Source organism: Hippocampus bargibanti, linkage group LG07, assembly GCF_051943395.1.
Source record: "Hippocampus bargibanti isolate YZ-2025 linkage group LG07, ASM5194339v1, whole genome shotgun sequence".
In the NCBI taxonomy this organism is placed as follows: domain Eukaryota; kingdom Metazoa; phylum Chordata; class Actinopteri; order Syngnathiformes; family Syngnathidae; genus Hippocampus; species Hippocampus bargibanti.
Genome location: NC_142740.1, coordinates 19,105,701 through 19,125,227, shown reverse-complemented (window position 1 = coordinate 19,125,227; position 19,527 = coordinate 19,105,701). Strand labels below are relative to the sequence as shown.

Here is a 19,527-nt window from a genome sequence, read left to right as displayed (position 1 = left end):
TACAAATGTGAAAACAAGAACACATGTTCGGAAGCTGAACTTTGATGCCACAATGGAGGATGCAAGTCACTTTGCATGAACACAACATATGGCTGATTTGCATAATACATTAGACCAACTCTGAGCTGTGTTCCGTAGATTTTGCGATAATGCACTGAGCACAACGGGGCTTGTAGAAATAAAATGTTGTTATTACTGCTGCTTTTCAGCACTATGTGCATGCTAATCAGCATGAAATTGAATGTAAGCATCTATGGTCATCACCATGTTAGTCCTTACCACTACTAACGCCTTTTAGTGCCATAAACAAACAAAATAAGAGATAAAAACTAACAAAAAAGCAAAACACTCACAGAGCCAATCACTGAAGATCTCACTGGATCGATTAACTCGTGCAAGAGGACTAATTTTGTAGGTAAATCTCTTGCAAAAATTGAGGTTGCAGTGAATTAGAGATTTTTTAAAAGTAATCATCACTTCCTTTTCAACCAAGGGGAGATTCACATTCACAGCCACAATGAATCTTGGTTGTTTTTTTCCAGTTGCAGGGGACTCCCCCCCCCTCCCACTGCAACATATGTTGTTTTTGTGCAAGATCATGAATGGATTAAGTAATGCAACTTAAAATCCTTTGCAGTTCTTCAACAACTTCTACGAAGATTTAACATGGCATTAAATTAAACCTGGCTGTTTGTGTTGTAATATTAGCAGCAAGGGGCACAGTTTGTCGCCTTATACATAGAGTCTGATGACCTTTTCATAGCATGTTGCGTGATATAAAAATGTTTTCTGGATGTTCGGGATATCCCTTGCGTTCACACTATATTTTATGTTTGGATGAACCACAGACAAACTTCTATTGGTATTAAAATAATGATCCTCAAAACTGTCTCCATATGGAAGGTTCAGTCCCTTTGTTGTGGTTTATCCCTTTTGATCTTCAATTTCCTTCCTCTTTATTGATTCCAGTCAGGGTCATTTAAAGCAGATCCAGGGGAAAAAGATGTTTGTTGAAAGATTCAATGGGAGGGGGAGATGGAAAAGAAAAAGAGAAGCAATTGCTGAGAATCTGTTAAACTCAGAAAGCCCCTTTTGGAGTCAAATGTACTTTGATGAAGACCAAAGACTTAACAAAGTCAATGGTCAGTAGCTTTAACTCTTTATGTCTAGATACGGCAGATTTTGCTCTTGGTAACAATTCCCAAAGATCAACTTGAGTTTCTTGAAATAAAGAAAAGGAAAGGCCATCAAGTTAACTGGTATGAAAAGATGAAGGCCAAATACCAAGTAACTGATGGACAGTTTTAAATGAGCCATTTAAGAGAGCAAAAGCTTGTACGCCAAGATGTCGGGTTGACACCGGCGTCAATGTATAAACCGTGACTTGGTATCATGAGCAATGACGGAGAATACATTCTGAGGAGATAAAGAACAGTTGCTGAGTCTTTCACTAGCCGATGAGGGTAAAGCTAAGAGACTGTGACCGTGCCTGGATCTCAGCTCCAACAGCTGAGCATGATGGGAAGGCACAGAGTGACCCTTCAGTGGGAAAAGTCGGCAAAAGTCCCTTGTTCAAACCTCCATCAGTCTTACTCCATGAACAGTGGCTGGCCTTAGCACATAGACCGTCCATTGTTCCCTCGACAAGGTGACTGGCATTGAGCAGCAGAGGCAGAAGGTTTCCAGGGCAGGAAACTACGCGGAAGAAGGGGAAACATAAACAGCCCTGACTGACAGCAGACAAACAATTAGTACTGGCAGTTTTCCAGAGGGTTCTGCTAATGACAGGCTTGCGCTGGCTAATTATACAGCCGGGTTCCTCTCATCCCGAAAACCACTCGGATACTCCCAAATCCTACAAAGCCTGACGAGCGCCTCGCCTGACACTACACAATGGACTCTCTTGAGGAGGGTGAAGGTGGTTAACCTTTAGTAGGTGAGCAGGGGGAATATGATCAACTGAGACTGAGGCTTCATGGGTCAGGTGAGCAGTGGCTGACTAGGTCCGAAAACTACAATGTAAATACAGTGATACTTCAGCTCACAAACTTAATTTGTTCCCAGAAAGTGCGCGTAAGGTGAAAACTTCGTCTGCTGACCATTTATTTCCCATAACAAACCATTAAAAATGAGAATAATCCATTCCCAGGTCTCCATAAAACATAATTTTCTACTAAATAAGCCTTAAAACTACACAAAATATACCTTATTTTATGTATAATAAATGTGGTATGGGATTGTAAGAAATAAACTGTACTATATAATAAAGCCATTCAGGGGTTGTCATCTGAGGGTGAGGAGGAGGAGATGGCTGCAGCATCAAGTGAGAGCATCAAGGGAATGTTGGCTAAGAGGAATGATGTGCAGGCTTTTATTGAACAGTTCCATCCAGAAAAGACTGCGGCTATGAGAATCATCAACATGATGAATGATAATGTGATGCCTCAATTTCGTAAGACCTTACAGGTCAGAAAGCAACAGGTGTCAATTAAGAGCCATCAACGATTATCACAAATGTAAATAGGGTGATTTTATTATACAGTTGATAGAGAATAATAATTTATCATGTTTAAAAGTGCCGTGCTTTGCTGACCAACTAAACAATAGGCCTACAGTCAAAGCGCAGATGGCCACAGTAAATCTGAGTGAAACAGACACGGCAAGGTGAACTGTCGTCTCCATCAAGATTCTAGAAGGTCCGGCCTTGCACAGAATTTAGGGCTTGAGATACTCCTTTTCCACCAAAGTTATTTACGGCTTAAACATCCTGCACAAGCGCCAGATTACAAACTTATCAGTTCTTGGAAAAGACAACCAATTAAAATGTCTTATGTTTTACTGCTTGCAGCTGTTGGTGCTCAGAACGCCCAGAGGCGTGGCATTATAATCAAGAAAACTATGTTTACTAATATATCACTGTAATTTACATATACTCTCAATAAATAGCTTGGCAGAGGGGCGCAGAATTCAGACGTATGTCATCTGATGACTACGTCTCCTGCCGGCAGTGGGGACAATCTTTCTGGTTCTGAGTCTCTGTCCACGGTGTCTGTCTGTCATATCTCTGACAACAGTGCAGTGTATTTCAGTCATTACAATACAATAGCACATTTATTATATATAGAATAAGGTATATTGTGTGTAGTTGTAAGGCTAATTTAGTTGAAAATTATATTTTATGGAGACCTGCGAACGGATTATTCTCATTTTAATGGTTTCCTATGGGAAATTAATTTTTGGGAGACACACTTTTCGCCTTACGCATCTGTCATCGCCAGATATTATTAGCAATCAGAGCAGCTGCACTATATCTTTTTTTTTTATTCAATTTTTTTTTTCATTCAAATTTTGGTTTATGGACAAAGAAAAGGAAAGAAAAGGAATTCGGAACGCCAAGAGTAGCATTTTAAAACAAATGTGATTAGTTTTAACTCACTGCAAAAGTGTGTCTAATGCATCGACATTGGGTCTCGAGGAAGGTAGGCATTGATTTCCATTTCCTAAACTATTGTAGCTACTTCAACTATTGTAGCTACTTCATTTGTATTGGGGCCATTCAGTGTCCTTGAGAGTTTTGAAAGGCCCTTGTAAATGAAATGTATTATTATTATTACCATTATTATTATTACCATTATTATTATTATTATTATTATTATTATTATTATTGTTACTGTTACTGATCATGAGAGGCGCATTGAAGTAGAGATTACTGGGGTACATATTGTATAGCAGGAAATGGTGCTGATTAGTAACTCATTCATTGCCAGACGATGTGCAAATGTGTCCACACCAGTGCCAGGGTTTTTGTCATTTTCACTCAAATTGCAGAATATTGAGTTTTAGGACTACATAAACATTCAATTCAATAACCGTACAGGTTTTTTTCTGATGAAATAACAGAGTCTATGTCAAGCTTATTTGGTTCCTGAGTTATCAGCAGTGGAAGTGGGGTTAAATGCTGCCCCTCGTGGGAGGGAAAAGCATTGCCAGAGACCGGAGCGTGATCCGCACCCTCTCCGCCGCAAGAAAAACCAAAACCAGAACAAATTCGGAAATGTCGCTCCACGTCATGCTTTTCAATTCCCGAATAAATTCAGGAATGGGACTGAATGAGTTAATGATCGTTCTCAGTGGTTTTTGCAGGACTGAATGGTGATCATTTCGATAAAGTTGCCCGCTACATTTTAACCTTTTCAAAATGGCAACTGAATACTTTTCATTAGGCCATTGGTTGTTGTTGTTCATGTACCCTGAGGTTACAAAGTATTTCAACAGCCTTGTTCTATGAGCTGCCATGAAACATTTTCGGGCTAACGCGGCACCGTGACAGTGATATGTAAATTTCTCCACTGTGAGACTAATAAAGGCATATCCAATCCAATCCAATCCAATATTGTGCAATCTATTCTTGTTGGGTGTGAGCCCATGGTAAAGTCTGAATTCAAGGCCTTCCTACCGACCCTGATCACATGAGATAAAACATGAAAGTTCCTCTGAAGTCCTCACATGCTGCAACTTGCTTCATCCTCTCTCACCCTAACATATGTTCAACTTCAGAGGGATACAAAACGCGCAGAGGTGTATCTTTTATTCTTTTTTTTGGGGGGGGGGGGATGAGGTCTAATTATAGCACTACGGTTTGCTGATGACTCCTAATGTTTGTGGTGGGCATTAAAGGATTGCTGATATCAGGCTGGCCTGGAACACAAGCCAGGGCCGCAGCTGATGAAAAGGCTGTTTAATGTGTTTTTGATGAAACAAGGGTGTGTCGGGAGGAGGGGGGAAAAAAAAACCACTTCCAAATTTCCCATTAACGCAGCCAAGAAAGTCCCACGGCACATCCAACAATATACTGTACAGTAAACCCTGATCTGCGTGTGTTCAAAACACACAAACGTGCAGGATGAAAACAAATAGTGCGGGCATGATGTCAGTGGGCGCCAAGTGCTGACATGGCCGTCTATCGCTTTGGCTTCAGGTCTCGTCTTGCAGTACCATCTCACAAACAAACAAATCGCACTTTTGTGTGCGTGGCTGTAACAGTCAAAAGTCAAGGTTTGTAATTACAAGGTTGCTGACTCATCACAGGTCCGTCCAGGACAATTATCCAATCCACTCCTTCTCACGATCACACGCCATACTTTACTTGGGAAGACATTCTCCAAGTGCAACCCTTCATAGTAATGGGATTAAAAAGAGTGATCGTTAAGTGTTGTTCAAAGTACAGCAACGTTGACATTTAATCACTTTTTTTCGAGTTCCTCGCCACAACCGTTGGCACCGGGCATGAAATACAGCCAAGTGCTCATAGCTTTCCATGAAACTCACAATGTCTGACATTGTTGCGCAAGAAGGGAAGGAGGGATGGAAGCATGGAAACATCCTGATGATGGAGAAAGATGTAAGGAAGAAGAACGGAAAGAAACCTGCGCTAAATAAGTATATTACCATAATTACTGATGAAGTGGTGAGAAATGTGTGGGTGGGTGTGATTACGCATACGAAGATGGAGGGATAGACACACACAAGTAGCTGGATTTTCAGTGGAATTTCCTTCAAGATGTTGAATTTTAGTCAGTCTGTTTGCGTTAAAGCAGAGGAATTTATGATTATTAGAGACAATGATTTAAGTGTAAGAGTGCATGACTACGTCCATCAATCTGCAGGTGCCCAGTGCATTAAGTTTTTTCCTCTCACATAGCCACACACTTTTGTTTCTCACCCACTTCCTCTTTTTGTGTAACTAAGGCCCAGGGCAAACCACCCTAGGCAGGACAATATCAATACACTCTTTATGGTTCATAAAAATAATATTGCACTGTTGGTGTCTCTCTCCACGTCTAATATGAACACCACGGGCACCGTTTCCCCCAATGCATTACTACGTGTATGAGGGTTTTTAATTTTATTTAATTTGTTTGTGATTGTCCAGTCAATTGGTTTGGACCTTATGGAACAGCTTGACCAGAAATGTCGTTCTTAATTGTAAAGTTGACTGTTCCATTGGTTTTCTGTTACAAGTAGTTAGCCATTGTCTTTAATAAAAGCCTTTTTGCACCTCTATGGTTTTCCTCTTGATCTTCTTCTGGTGTTCGAGGCGTTCCTTCTCTTTCTCGACTGTGCGAGTGGACTCCCTGAGCCTCTCCAGGTCCTGTTGGTACGTCTCCCTTTGCCTCTCCAACTCCACCCTCTCTTCTGCCAGCCGCTCCTGTATCCAATTTTTCCACAGTTAGGGTCCAAGTCACAAAACCATTACAACTGTCAGGTAGGTCCGACCACTTTACCTCCAGCCGTCTGCATTCCTCCTCCCTTTGCCGCAGCCTGGCCTCTGTGGCCTCCACTTGTTGGCGGTGCTTTCCTCGCTCCTTCTCCCAGCGCTGCTGTTCCTGGCGATGCTGAGACTGCAGTTTGTGGAAGCTGGCGAGCTCCTCTCTCTGTAGGGCCAGCGTTCGCTGCTTTTCCTGCTCTAGCAGCACGTTCCCGCGGTGGCGCCCAGGCAAGGAGGCGCGCTCTGTCAGCGAGACACGCTGAAGCTCAATGTGGCTGTCCTGCTGAGATATGATGGCCTGACCATGCAGAGAGAAGACAATTGATACTTTATTCCTGTAAAACATTAACAATACAATACATATTGATTTATATAGCACTTTAACAACAGCTGAAGCTGTAACAAAGTGCTTAACATGGACAGCTGTCATATACAAGAAATAAAGCAGTCACAAAGATAGTAGAGAGCACCAGGAAGTGAAACCAAAATCAAGTCGTTATCATGCTGAGTTGAATGCCAAAGAGTAAAAGTGAGTTAACAATAGAAATTATTGCGGTTAATGCAGACCAGGACCACCCTCGATAGATGAAAAACCACAATGTAGCGAACCCTACATGTATTGGTAAATTTACACGTGTATGAGTACAAAAAATATTTATAAGGCCAAATTTAGTGGAACATAGTACAGGACATGCATAAAGAAGCACAGTAAATGTTTTTAGCACAGTACAAACCCCTAATGCAATAAAGTTAACAGTCCACTATCAACATAGAGTATATACAGTACCATATTTATAGGTAGGTTTCAGAAGGCGTCGAGGGTCCTGCAGAAGGCTTGGATAACGAGTTATGTCGTGTGAGGAACAGGTATGTAATAGGTAATTTTTGCTGTTGTTTTTTTCTTTTTGAGCAAAGATGCATGTGTATGGTTCCATGATCTCCTCAACACAATGACTGAAATCGACAACTCATTGTCAGGTGTGGCCAAATGAAACCGATGGTTTTGGTTACTTAATGAATGTTCGGTTTTGTGCATTTACTGAACAGTTATGCCTCAAAATGGATGAATAAATAAAAAAATAACAACAGTAACTCTAATGAAGGCTGTATACTGCTCTCTGTGACCCGCTTTTGTTTTACAGTACTGTACTGTAGTGACTTTTGCTGCCATTTGCGGCCTTTTTTTACCGCAATGCATTAAGGGACGCGATAATTGAACCGCGAAGTTGCACGGGATTACTGTATTCACCTGTGCTCTAAGGTTCTCTAAGTAACAAGTGTTGGGTGTATGTTTGCCTTCACAGGATGATAAAGACACTTCTCTGATAGTATATTAGTTTAACATTAAGTTTCATATTGTGGGTCTAAGTTGTAAATGTGAAGAACTAAATGGCATTATTACACACAAGTGTTTCTAATATACTGCAAAGTAGTTCAACACACGATTAAGCACAATTACAAAACTAAACATGGATCAATTTCAGTGTCTGCGTATTGGATTTCATTTGATTCTTCATGTGTTTTACCCATGTATACACCATTTCATTAGGGGACATTTGACTCCGTCAAGGCAGTGTGCAAATATAAACAAATCATTGTGTGCAACCAAGGCATCATGTTACCTGAAGACTGTAGAGTCTTTGAGAAAGCATTAATACTTTGTCAAAGAACTGAAATGGAAAAAAAGAGAAGGACATGAAAATAAGACCGGTACAATCAAAATAAGGTTTATTTAAATGTGAGCAACTAACAGATTCAAAGTAGAGGCACAGACCTCAGCCTCAGGGAATGAATTGGACCAGATCCTGTTCCATCTCATTGGTGTGCAGCAGTTCTTATCAACCTGGACAACATGAGCCAAAAAACACAGGTGATTTCTTCTTTCTTTTGTGCTATGATACCAAGAATTGACTTGGGCGCACAAAGACAACTGTGATCTGTTTTGTAAAACTGGTCGTCCTCAATGACTATTTATTTATGTGAACATGCAATGTTTGTATAATGTGTATAGATGTTTTTTATTTGTGCATTGTGAAGAGAAATATGTGACGGCTGTTTGTTCAAAAAGGAAATAAAACATTGCAAGTTTGTCACGCTGTGTGATTTTGGGTTGTGCTTGAAGTCAAAGCTTTGACTTTTTGTGCGTCAGACCAACCGTCTGCTCCAAAGTTTGGCTGCCGCAGAGATCTTTGAGCTGAGGGTCAGAGTTTGCCCGCTGGCTTCGGTCTCTGCTTCTGGATTCGCAAGAAAAGTTCTTCATGTTGCCATCTGGCAGAGCAACACCCAGCCACATATATAAACAATGAAACAAAAATAACAGTGAGACCAAACAACGGATCAATTACCTACCACAAAATGTGCATCAAGATGACAAATGAATACGTGTCATACTACAATTGTAAATATTTTGTTTCTTAAATTGGCCAGAAATATTTTAAAAGCCGCAAAAGTCTGTCTTTTAGGGATAAAATAAGTTTGTATTAATAATTCACAAGTTATTCATAACACACAGTACAAGCCATTAGGTAGGGATTTTCCTCAGGACATTAAGTATACGAGACTCACTCTTAGTGAGGATGTTGGGGCTGCTGTCATAGCCCCCAAAAGTGTCTGCTCTTCTGGGCAGGAGTCCAGACCTGCTCCCTTCATTTTGATGTGCTGATAAAACTTCATCCTGCACTCCAGATTGAAGCAAATTCTGGAGGTTTTCCACTGAAAAACAATTCACGTTCAGTGAACGTAATTGAAAAGTGCGCATATCATTGATTCAATGGCACGTTATCTTCAGTAACACTGCCCTACCTTCAGTGATTGCTCCTTTAAGCAAGGCTTCCCCCTGCTGGAGATCTGAGGCATCACCTCGTAAAAGAAGCTTGGAGCGGGAAGTTGTGTCCTCCAGACCTGCCACAGACTCTGCCATGTCTGCAAAAAGTTGCAGCTTCTCAGAGAGAGCCTGGACAATCACCGCATCCTTCTGGCTCAGACGTTCTACAATGGGAAACAGACAATTGTCAATTACTGATAAATGTGATTCTCTGGGTAATTGTACTTTCTGCAAGACTGCTCATCAGTCGGCATTTTACGATACATTTCTCTTGTCTTTCATATCTCCCGTGTCAAAAATAAATAAATAATATAATTAGGTAAAACTACATTTCACTCTTCAGCACTGGGTCTACAGGAGGGGTGTCAAAGTCATTTTTTGCCGTGGGCCACATTTTAGTTATGGTTTCCTCTCGAGGGCCGTTATGAATTTGGGGAAGCTATTAGAATGTTTAATCCCTTCCACATATTACATATAGAGCGCACAAAAAAATTAATGAATAACTAGTTTTCAAATCTGATGTCAAGAATAATGACTGATATTGTGGTTTACATCTAAAAATATGAAATTTTGGTGAGGATTTTAGCAAGCACCATGGAATTTCACAAGTTTGATTTGCTTTTGCGGGCCGAAAAAAAAGATGTGGCGTGCCGGATTTGGCCCCCGGTCCTTGACTTTGACACCTGTGGTCTACAGTATTAAGGCATGGCTGCAGAACCTCACTATTCGCAAAGGTTAGGGTGAGCTTTGTAGTGAGCCAAAAAGGCTTGCAAATGGCCATAGGTAACAAGCAGTTTTTTATATGAACAGTCAAAATGAAGCTAGTCCCCTTACTGAAAAGGTTTCTTCAGCCGTCATCTGTACAGATGACGGCTGAAGAAACCTTTTCATCGATGGACCACTCCTGTATGACTGAGAGCTTACACAGACCCAGTCTCCTCACCCCAACGTAGATCCTTGGCATTTGGATTCATTCATTCATTTGACACGCACAGGCCCACTGAGCACAAAAACTAATAGACAATATATGATAACGCCCCCAAAAAATAAAAATAAACAAAGCAGCAATTCCATGAAACTGTGAATATGGAACGACTCCGTGAGTTAAATAAATGTCAGTACCTTGAAATTCTTTGAACCTGGAAGCTTGAGCTTCTTCCTCTTCACTGAACAGCCTCTCCTCTGTATGAGGACAGCTAAAACCAACAAAACCAAGCCATTCATTACTATACTATGAAAAATAATTTTCCAATAATATATTGTATCACAGCTACCTCTCAACAGCTTGCCGTATTTGGGTCATCCAGGTGTTTCTTTCCTCTTTAGAGGTCGTGTGGATTTCGTACATCTCCGGCTCATTGGAGGAGGCGCAGATCAGAAACATGGCTCTCTCAGCATGTGCCACCTCCCTAACAATCAACTTCTGAAGAGAGATCACCGATGGCTTGTTGTCCTAAAGGGGTAAAAATAAGACACAAGATGGAATCAGGCGACAGCGGTCTTTCATCGCAATCCCCTCGATGGCAATGGTCATAACAGAGACAAATTTGTTTAATTGATACTGTGAGGAGAATTAAGGGAATGCATCAACTTCACGTGTTACACTTTCCTAAAAGGGCCCTAATTCATCGTGAAACTTAATTACCATCTAGATGTACAGGTAGTTGAGGCACATAAATAAAAGAAATTCCTCACCACTGCTGCAAAGACATATCGCTGATCCTTCTCCTGAAGCAGCACTAACACATCAGAAAGGAGCACTGCAAGTATATCTGTGAGGAGTAAATAACACAAGGATAATTTCTTCAAAACTGAGTTGAGAAATAATAATTGTTGATTGTGCCGCAACCCTACCTTTGAGTCTGCCAGAGGCAGCTTTCCAGTTGACGGTGCCCTCGTGGAGGAGACGCCTTCGACCTTGCGCTAAGTCTTCTCGGCGAAACACTCGGCCATCTTTGATTTTGCCCAGGGCCTTTGGCTCCACCTTGTTGTGGATGTCACGTAGGCGACATGTCTTCTCGTGCAGATTAACCAATGAGTCCACTTGAACAATAGTGTCTTTAATCAAGCCAAGGGCACGCTCTAGGTCTGTGTGTTCATCAGTACCCTCTAAGGGGAAGAACAAATATCAAATAAACACAGGAGGTTTTTTTTTCCTTCATAAAGGTACAGCACAAAATGAACATAATAGGACCTTCGGTGCTGTGTAGGATGCGTTCGATAAGAGCTGGGTACTTGGTAATGCGCTGTGTTACCAACAGAATACACTCAGACACTCCTAACCTTCGCACAATGGACAAGTTGTTGATTTTCTGCAAGGACAACAGATAATAATCAAACAATAAAGTTGAACAAAGACGAGTTGGAGTAAAGATCACAGGCTTGCTGAGTTCTCTCACCCGTATGATGCTGTGGAATCTTTTGTTTGTTTGCATCTGCTCTTTGTAGTAGCTGACAGCCTCAGGGTGGTGACTACAGAAATCACCATAGCTCTCCTTCATCTTCTCACCGACATCACCTGAAAACTGCAAAGATATATCCAAAAATTAAAAGACAAAAAAAAAAAAATTCAGACTTGTATGCATGCCCCTTCCTTACCTGCGCAATTATAATGTCTGCTATTCTGTCCACTGTGTAGTTGCCCTCACTGGGTGTAACATTGCTTTCTCGCCTTCGTTCTTTAAGAGAGGACAAGAAATGCATATGGAGCTCCAGGAGGTTTTCCAAGCGTGGGAAAAGACATTCCAGTTTGCTCGAATCCATCTGGAGGTTCTCCTTCAACTCCCTGACGTACACACGAAGCATTATCTTCAGCGTCCTCACATGGTGCATTTCCGTCTGCATCAGTTCTGTTGTACATAAAGTGACATATTAGACTCTCAGTCCAATTTTTCTTTTTTTATGTAATCAGACTTTGACGTGCGCCAATACAACACTTTGTTTCGTTTACATACAGGCCAAATCACAGGGACAAACGTGACAACGAAAATTATCTATTTGCAAAACTGGTGCTTGTCTAAATTGGGTTTCAAGTTAAGAGTATATCCAGAAGCCTACATTGTTATTGCTATGGTCTAATAGTAATATGTTTTGTTTGGTTCAAAAGGCAACGTTAAACAAAGAGCATCCATACAAATGCACGAACCATATATGACATCCTGCCTCTTTATGGCCTCTTTTGAGTGTCTCTTAACAAACTGCTGGTCCACGGCCAAACTCCAGGACTCTGCATCCAATTCCTGAGCGTCACACTCTAGATCAGCTCGCACTGCGGCATAGTGAGCATCTGTGAAAAGGAGCAAACGATAACTTGTACCGATTTTCGACCCTATAATAGTCAATGTCACCTCAACTATACGGAGATGAATTTGCTAGGAGTTAAAAGATGACTAATAATCCAAAACTGAGAGAAAATAAAACACTCAATGGAGATAAATGTGGTTGCTCTGGGGATTGTATAACAAGAAGCACACCCAAGATGTTGAGCTGGACCACAGAGATATTTGGCCACCTAAAATGCACGACCACCCAGTGTGTTTTAATGTGATGCAGTTTTAGGAAATTTTCACTGATTCGATTCATCCTAATAGTGAAATTACTATTTATGTCAGAGTCAACCGATGCAATTGTCTGAATATTAATATTGGCATAGTTTGAAATAACAACAAAAACCCTGCTTTTGACAAAGGTGGCTGTGCAACAAAACAATTCCACAAATTAAAATCAATCAACCAATCAAATCAATTTACCTTCCAAGATTATAGACTCAGTCGTAGAGGGAACGAGAGAAATTGTGTCTTCATTGCAGCGCTTCAACCGAAAAGCGTCGGTTTCATCCATCTCTCCAGGGAGAGATCTGGTATATTTAGATAAATAAATAAATAAATAAATAACGAGAAACCAGATAAACGTTTAATATGAATAAATGCTTCCAGTATGTACAGTTCCCCCTTGTTGTGTGCTACAATTCATATTAAAATTGCCTGTTTCACCCAATGGCTCGTAACCTTTTCAGAGGTACCGAACCCAACCAGTTAACTCATTTGTTACCATTTGCAAATTTATTCTGGAATTGAAAAGCATGACGGGGAGTGCGATTCCCGAATTTTCTTGGGTTTAGTTTTTTTCTAAATAGTCCTAAAAGTCAATTTTGTGTGGGTCCTTCAATTTAAGTGAAAATGACAAAAACCCTGGCACTGAGAATGAGATAATATGCACATTCACCAAACCCTTCAAGAGAGAAATATATATATATATATATATATATATATATATATACACACATATTTTTTCTAAATTCAAGAAAAAAGTTTATAAAACGTGAAGACAAAAATACACTTTTTTTAAATGTATGACATATTATCACAATCGTCACGTTGACTAGTATGCAAATGAACTACATTTCCCACAGTACTGATTGGACAAGCAATGAGATCATCTGCAGTCAGTGAGCCAGGAGGCCACGTCATAACTAATTCATTTAGTTATCCATATTATTTTAGAATCTTCTTCAGTCAAAGGGCTTTCATAAAATATGAACACTTTTAAACACTTGTGAGCCCAGTAATAAAGCAAATGCTGTAGATTACCGTGGAAACACTTCACCTTCAATTCATGCTCAAGTCCTGCATATGAGTCAACAGCAAACAAGACAAAATGAATAAGTGATGCAAGCCTGGAGCACTGACCCTGAGCTGCTGTGGTAGCGTGGAGTGTGGCCGAGGTATAAAGCAGGAGTTCCTGGAGAATTGATATTATTTGTTGCAGTCGGTTGGTTACTTGGTCCCCGAGGAATGATGGTCATGCCAGTCGGGGTGGCAAATATCGTGTGGCCATTCAGGGTTTGTGATGATGCAGCCCCTGACTGTTCCTGCTCTCTATGGCGGTCTTTTAGTGCTGAGGGTGATACACAATCGAGACAACGGTGAGAAAGGTGGAGTAAGAAGAGAAAGCTTCAAGTCTTCTGTCAAACTCTATTCCACAACCCATGGGGAGAATTCTAATTGAATTATACTTACCAAGATTGGGGCATTCAGACAGGCCTGACCTTGATAAAGAATCTCTCTGAAAATAGAAAAACAGACTGTGCTATTTTTAAGGCCATCTGATTCAACGCGTATGAGCTATTAAACAGATTACTTTGGCGGTTTGTTATTTCTACAAAAAAAAAAGCACAGAAATGTTCCCCTACGAACCCCTCAAGATTATAAGTGTGCCCGTGACAGTGTGTCAGCACTCTTTCTTAATGTTCCAGTGGAGCGGTTACCTTGTTCTTGGCGCTGGTGCACTCACCCAGCAGAGACTTGCAGCTCCTGTGAACATTCACTGCACAATCTGAAAAATAAGATCCAATAGTTAATTTGATTTGAGTGTATACGCTAATCCTGTTATATCATTAGATCAATGAAACTCAGTTATTTTACATTTATATTTTGATGAAATTAAAACATTTGAAATTCATATTATTCTCCTGTAATTTGAATCGTGTATAGTGTTAAAATCCAAGTGAGACGAGTGCAGTTTTTTTCAATCCATATAAACATAATAGGAAAAGTAGAAAAAGAAAGTACAAAAGGTACAATAAGTACAATAAGAATAAGAACAATAATAATAAGGTACGTTAAGCAATAGTGCTACTTGGCCTGGGTCATTGTAAGTGGCGACGTGTTGAAAAAAAGTGTCCTTTTTATATGACATGTGACTTCATTAGGGTCATGGGTCACTGAAACCTATTCCAACTGACTTTAGGTGAGTGCATAACAGTTCACACGAGCTCTTGTGGTTCACCACTTACAGGAAGGGTGTAATAATGCAATGAGTCACTGTCATTTGCAATAATGCATCATAAAGTACACAATGAACATGTGAACAGCTGCAATCTCAGTGTCCGGTCTTCCGGAATACCTATTTTTGAATTCAAATTCAGGTTGACTAATTGAATATTTCAGATGGGAGTAGATAGGATTTGCAGGTTTTGTTTGTTTGAATTGTGTACTGCTTCCTATTGGCAAAGGAGAGGGTGGGAAATAAACACTGTCTGTGACAGTCTCGTTGACATCAGTCAGAGCACATACAGGGGAGGAAAAAAGCCCAAGGGAGAAGGATCACATTGTTAAAATGCAGTTGCGTTGCGATGTCAAAGGCAGCATTCTCTTCAACAGCAAAATATAATACTAGCAACTTCCATAAAGTGATCATCAGGAAGACATTTGGACAATAAGTAGCACATTTATCTTCTGTGTGCGTCAAAGAAGACAAAACATCTTATTTAGCAAAGCAAGCATCCAGTGACAGCATTTTCAGTTCCATTTTTAGCTTTTTTTAGTAATACAAAAGCAGCCAGATTTAAGATATGTACAGTATCAATCTTACTGACACAGTCCACAGTCGCAACCTTACCTTAAAAAGGGCTCAAACATTGATGAGGCTCATAAGTCTAGTAAACGCTCATGTTGCGAGAAAAAAATAAACATTAAAAGATCTTGACAGGTAAGCAGAGCTTCACTAAATATTGAGACATTCATTTAAGCGCCATCGGTCAAGAGCCGGTCAAGAGCCGAAGCGCAAGCTCAATCTTTTCAGGAAATTGAGACGATGGCACACAAACTGCAATGACAAGAATTCATCTTGGCGGAGGTAAATGATTAGCTAAAGATAAGCAAGGACAGAGTGTTTTTTATTTGCTGATATTGCAGCTCTTATCAGCATTCAGACCACCTAAAAGTTTGGCAAATGCAAGCTGAGAGATGCCCCACGTAGGAAGCAGAGCTAGCAAAGAACAAACTAACATTAACCCGGTCACTTCACAATATCAGAAACAAAGGCATCATATGGCTGACTGCTACTTCCACAAAGTAGTATCAAATTACAGATCTAGAATACCTTTGTAATATTATGAATACAATTTGTTCCACTTTTGGTCAAAAATCAGCTGTTACAGCAAACCTTAACAGCAACAATCTCAACTAATTAAAAGCCATTACATTACACTGTTAGATGGAGGACACTGATTCGCTGTGGCAACCCCTGAAGGGAAAAGCCGAAAGGAAAAGAAGAAGACATAACACTGTTTTACAAACTGAGAAAGACAAGGGGGAAAAGTTTCACAAGGTTTTATCTTAACTGGCAAAAGTGGGCTCTGCAACACTTAAGATAAGGAAAGGATTGGTTCTTCAGAGAAAAAAATGTGCATGATGAACAGGACACCTTAAAGACTGCTTTCTTTCACATGTTAAGGTGAACATTTTTTGGTCAGAAATTTGGTCCAACCACCCCAAATTACATGTTCAATCTGACATTTCTTCCTCGAGTGGCACAAAATGGACCAGGCGACGATGGAGAGAACGTACAGTGAATCTTACGTTTACGTTCCATCTCTGTGATTCACAAATAATGAGTAGCAAAACAACAGGTGTTTGTAGAGAAAATTACGCAACGCATATAACTAAATAGATCGATGATAATAATTACAATTATTGTTTCATTAATACAAATAATAACTTATCTTCGTTCGGATATTTCTGCCGGTGAGGTACAATTTTACGAATGGAGAATAAACCATAATTTTATAGATTACAAACATTGTCCCAATTTTGTAAACCCAATAAACGATGCCATCCAGTGCTCTAAATCCTCTGACAAAATAAATACGATATCTCACACATATTTAAAACAATATTCTCGTAGGTAACGTTAACAATCACCTGTTGAGCTAAGAGGCTACCAGCAGCAGCCGCTAACAATACTGTCAATAGCGAACACGAAGTACATCAAAACGACGTTTAGGGTTCAATGGAAAAAAGAAGCAACATCGCCGTGCTTATGAGGACGTGAGCTACTTCAGGTGAACTACATTTGCTTTATAATTGGGAGCAGTTTTGACGAACTTATCTCGCAAGCAACGATGGGCTATTGTGAGCTAGCCATACAGCCCAATAGAGGACTCGCTGTTATGTCCATTGACTAAGTAAATACGCGTTAGTTTGTCCGGTCGATAGAAACACACTGAAGACACAAAGAAAGCAATATATCGCCTGCACTTAGCATACGATAAGTGGCGAACTAAAGTGCTTGAAAAAAAAATCAACTCAAGGAACAAACGAGGATGATCCACCTGATCTCGCTACCAGAGCTGCTTCTTACCGTTATTAACACCAAGCCTCCGCTTCTGTTCGGATCGTAACGACAGAAACAAAAGGGGCGGTGGCGGCGGCTCGGTTGGATAATCACATCATTGACATGGATGGGTGAACGGCACGGATTATTCCATTTTTGTTTTGTTTGTTTGGTTGTTTTGGTCCACTTTAGTTCGCCGCTCTCTCCAGTGGGAACAATCTGTGGCATACAAACGGCGCATTCCACAGGCTCAATCTCCACAGCGCCACTTGGATCCAGTTAAAGGGGCACTGCATTTAGTTGTTTTCTAAGTAGCAAAGCCAAAAACAACAATTGCAAATGCATCTTCAAATAGGGTTGTGCAATTGATTGATTTGATGGATTAATTTGTTAAATTGCCATGTTATATTTATTTTTTTAACCGAATCCCTGCAGCGGGTTCCATAGCTTTCCATTGACCTGCTGAGCCTGAGGCATGGTCATTGCAGCCAACATGGGATTTTGAATTGTCATATATCAGTTGTTGTGCTCATTGTTCAATTATTCCTTCTCCAGTCACTCAACCCTTCTATCTCATTTCCTCGTTTCCATCCACCCTTGAAGCCTGCATACACATCTCCATCACCACCCAAATGGCCAATGCATTAAAGGGAGTTTTCACTTGCCCTGTTTGCCTATTGGTTTACATAATTGCACATCGTAAAAAATGAGGTGTGGAGGTTCTTGATATTCTTAATACTGCTGACATCCTAATTTCTTAAATGTCTTATTTTTTCACAAATCTATTGGATTGATCAGTCTCCGTGTGTTTTTCCACGAATCATGCACCAAAGTGAACTGACGTTAGTCCACATGACTGTTACAGTAAAGTCTCGTTATATCGATATTCAAGGGAGCCCGAAAAAATATCGATATAACCGGGACTATCGATATATCCGACCCTGTTTGCATGTAATTTTCTCCGCGCGTGCATAGAAATAGTATCGATATATCCGATATCGATATAACGAGACTTTACTGTATTTTTATTGTTTTTACAAATAACTGACAATCTAAAATGTAAAAAATGGCTTGCTCTCCTTGACAATTCAATATTTATGGTTAAACAAGCATGCCAATTTTGATGATTTTGGAGATCCAGAAAAAGGATTCTGCCTGCCACCAGCAATTTTGAAAGAAGTGCCTTTTGAATACTTCTGTTGTGAATTGATTCTGTTTGAATAAAATTGGCTTGTTGTGACAAAGTACATCCCTTTTGAAGTGTTCTTCTTAGATCACCCGCTCCCAACATCTATGGGTAACCAGCCTTCAAGTTAAATTTCAGAATGAAGCTAAGATGCACTCCATCAAGGGTGTCCCAACTTTTTTTAGGTGTGTCCACAGGAAGCACAGAAGGTATGTTAAAAAAATATATACTATATCCCTTGAGACAATATTCACCCAGCACCGAATAATGTTACGTGACTAAAACATCCACCCTGACGCCAATCGATTGTTGATCAGTTGTTGTGGTCTTGGTCTTATAATTTCAAATTGTGAAAAATTATGTTAATCTTCTTTTACTTTCCGCATTTTTAAGGGTTGCCAGAAAAAATTATCTTCATAACATTCATAAAAGCAGTATCAGTGTTTCTAACTCTGCAATTTGGTGACTGTATTTTGCAACTTTTCTGACATCTGAGTCAAATCCAAAAATCGATTTCTGTAGAAAAATATTAGATTTGTAAGATTAAAGCCAAAACACCCAGCCCTATTTAACACGATCCACTATCAAAGAAGATGAATGTAGCCCATATATTATAAGAAAGAAAGTTCCTGGTTTGTGTTAAACAAAGAAAGCGTGAATCATGCAGTATCTGGCGCCGTGCGTTACATTACATGACACTTACCAGAACAAGTTTGTTGAATCAGCACACAATTAAAACAATCATACATTACAAACTGATGCTTACAGACTGCATTATTTATAAATGTTAGGAATGTTGTCTTTCTCTAATTAAGAGAAGGAAGGGAATGAGGTTGAATATAAAATGTGATTTGACAAAGTTGTTCAACTTACAGCTTTGTTTGACTTTACCTTCATTTCCCCTCAGAAGAAAAATACTGATCAACAGCTAATTTTAATCAGAGATGGCTTTTTGTTTCACACGTGTATTTTTTATTCAGATTATTCTTTAAATCTTTCTTGCCTTGCATACATTTTGGGGGATATTTTTTTCTGTCCTGATGTTTTACCTTAAAACGTTTACTTAATATGGATTAGACCAGGGGTGTCAAAGTCATTTTTTGCCGCGGGCCACATTGTAGTTATGGTTTCCTC

At 40.0% G+C, this 19,527-nt stretch overlaps 1 protein-coding gene across 3 annotated transcripts in view; it reads right to left on the bottom strand.

The window, feature by feature from the left end:
- arhgef18b (Rho/Rac guanine nucleotide exchange factor 18b) overlaps positions 1-19,527 on the bottom strand; it is a 46,810-nt gene that overhangs the window by 9,614 nt on the left and 17,669 nt on the right. For all 3 annotated transcript variants that reach the window (XM_089000754.1, XM_089000755.1, XM_089000756.1), the window contains 19 exons: positions 14,359-14,426; positions 14,111-14,156; positions 13,781-13,988; positions 12,842-12,948; positions 12,238-12,378; positions 11,691-11,941; positions 11,492-11,617; positions 11,287-11,404; positions 10,947-11,201; positions 10,788-10,864; positions 10,367-10,545; positions 10,215-10,288; positions 9,071-9,256; positions 8,834-8,980; positions 8,424-8,536; positions 8,043-8,111; positions 7,891-7,938; positions 6,285-6,566; positions 6,059-6,208 (listed from right to left, as the gene is read on the bottom strand). In XM_089000754.1, the coding sequence (XP_088856880.1) occupies positions 6,059-6,208; positions 6,285-6,566; positions 7,891-7,938; positions 8,043-8,111; positions 8,424-8,536; positions 8,834-8,980; positions 9,071-9,256; positions 10,215-10,288; positions 10,367-10,545; positions 10,788-10,864; positions 10,947-11,201; positions 11,287-11,404; positions 11,492-11,617; positions 11,691-11,941; positions 12,238-12,378; positions 12,842-12,948; positions 13,781-13,988; positions 14,111-14,156; positions 14,359-14,426 (2,645 nt within the window). The remainder of the gene's footprint in view (positions 1-6,058; positions 6,209-6,284; positions 6,567-7,890; positions 7,939-8,042; positions 8,112-8,423; positions 8,537-8,833; positions 8,981-9,070; positions 9,257-10,214; positions 10,289-10,366; positions 10,546-10,787; positions 10,865-10,946; positions 11,202-11,286; positions 11,405-11,491; positions 11,618-11,690; positions 11,942-12,237; positions 12,379-12,841; positions 12,949-13,780; positions 13,989-14,110; positions 14,157-14,358; positions 14,427-19,527) is intronic.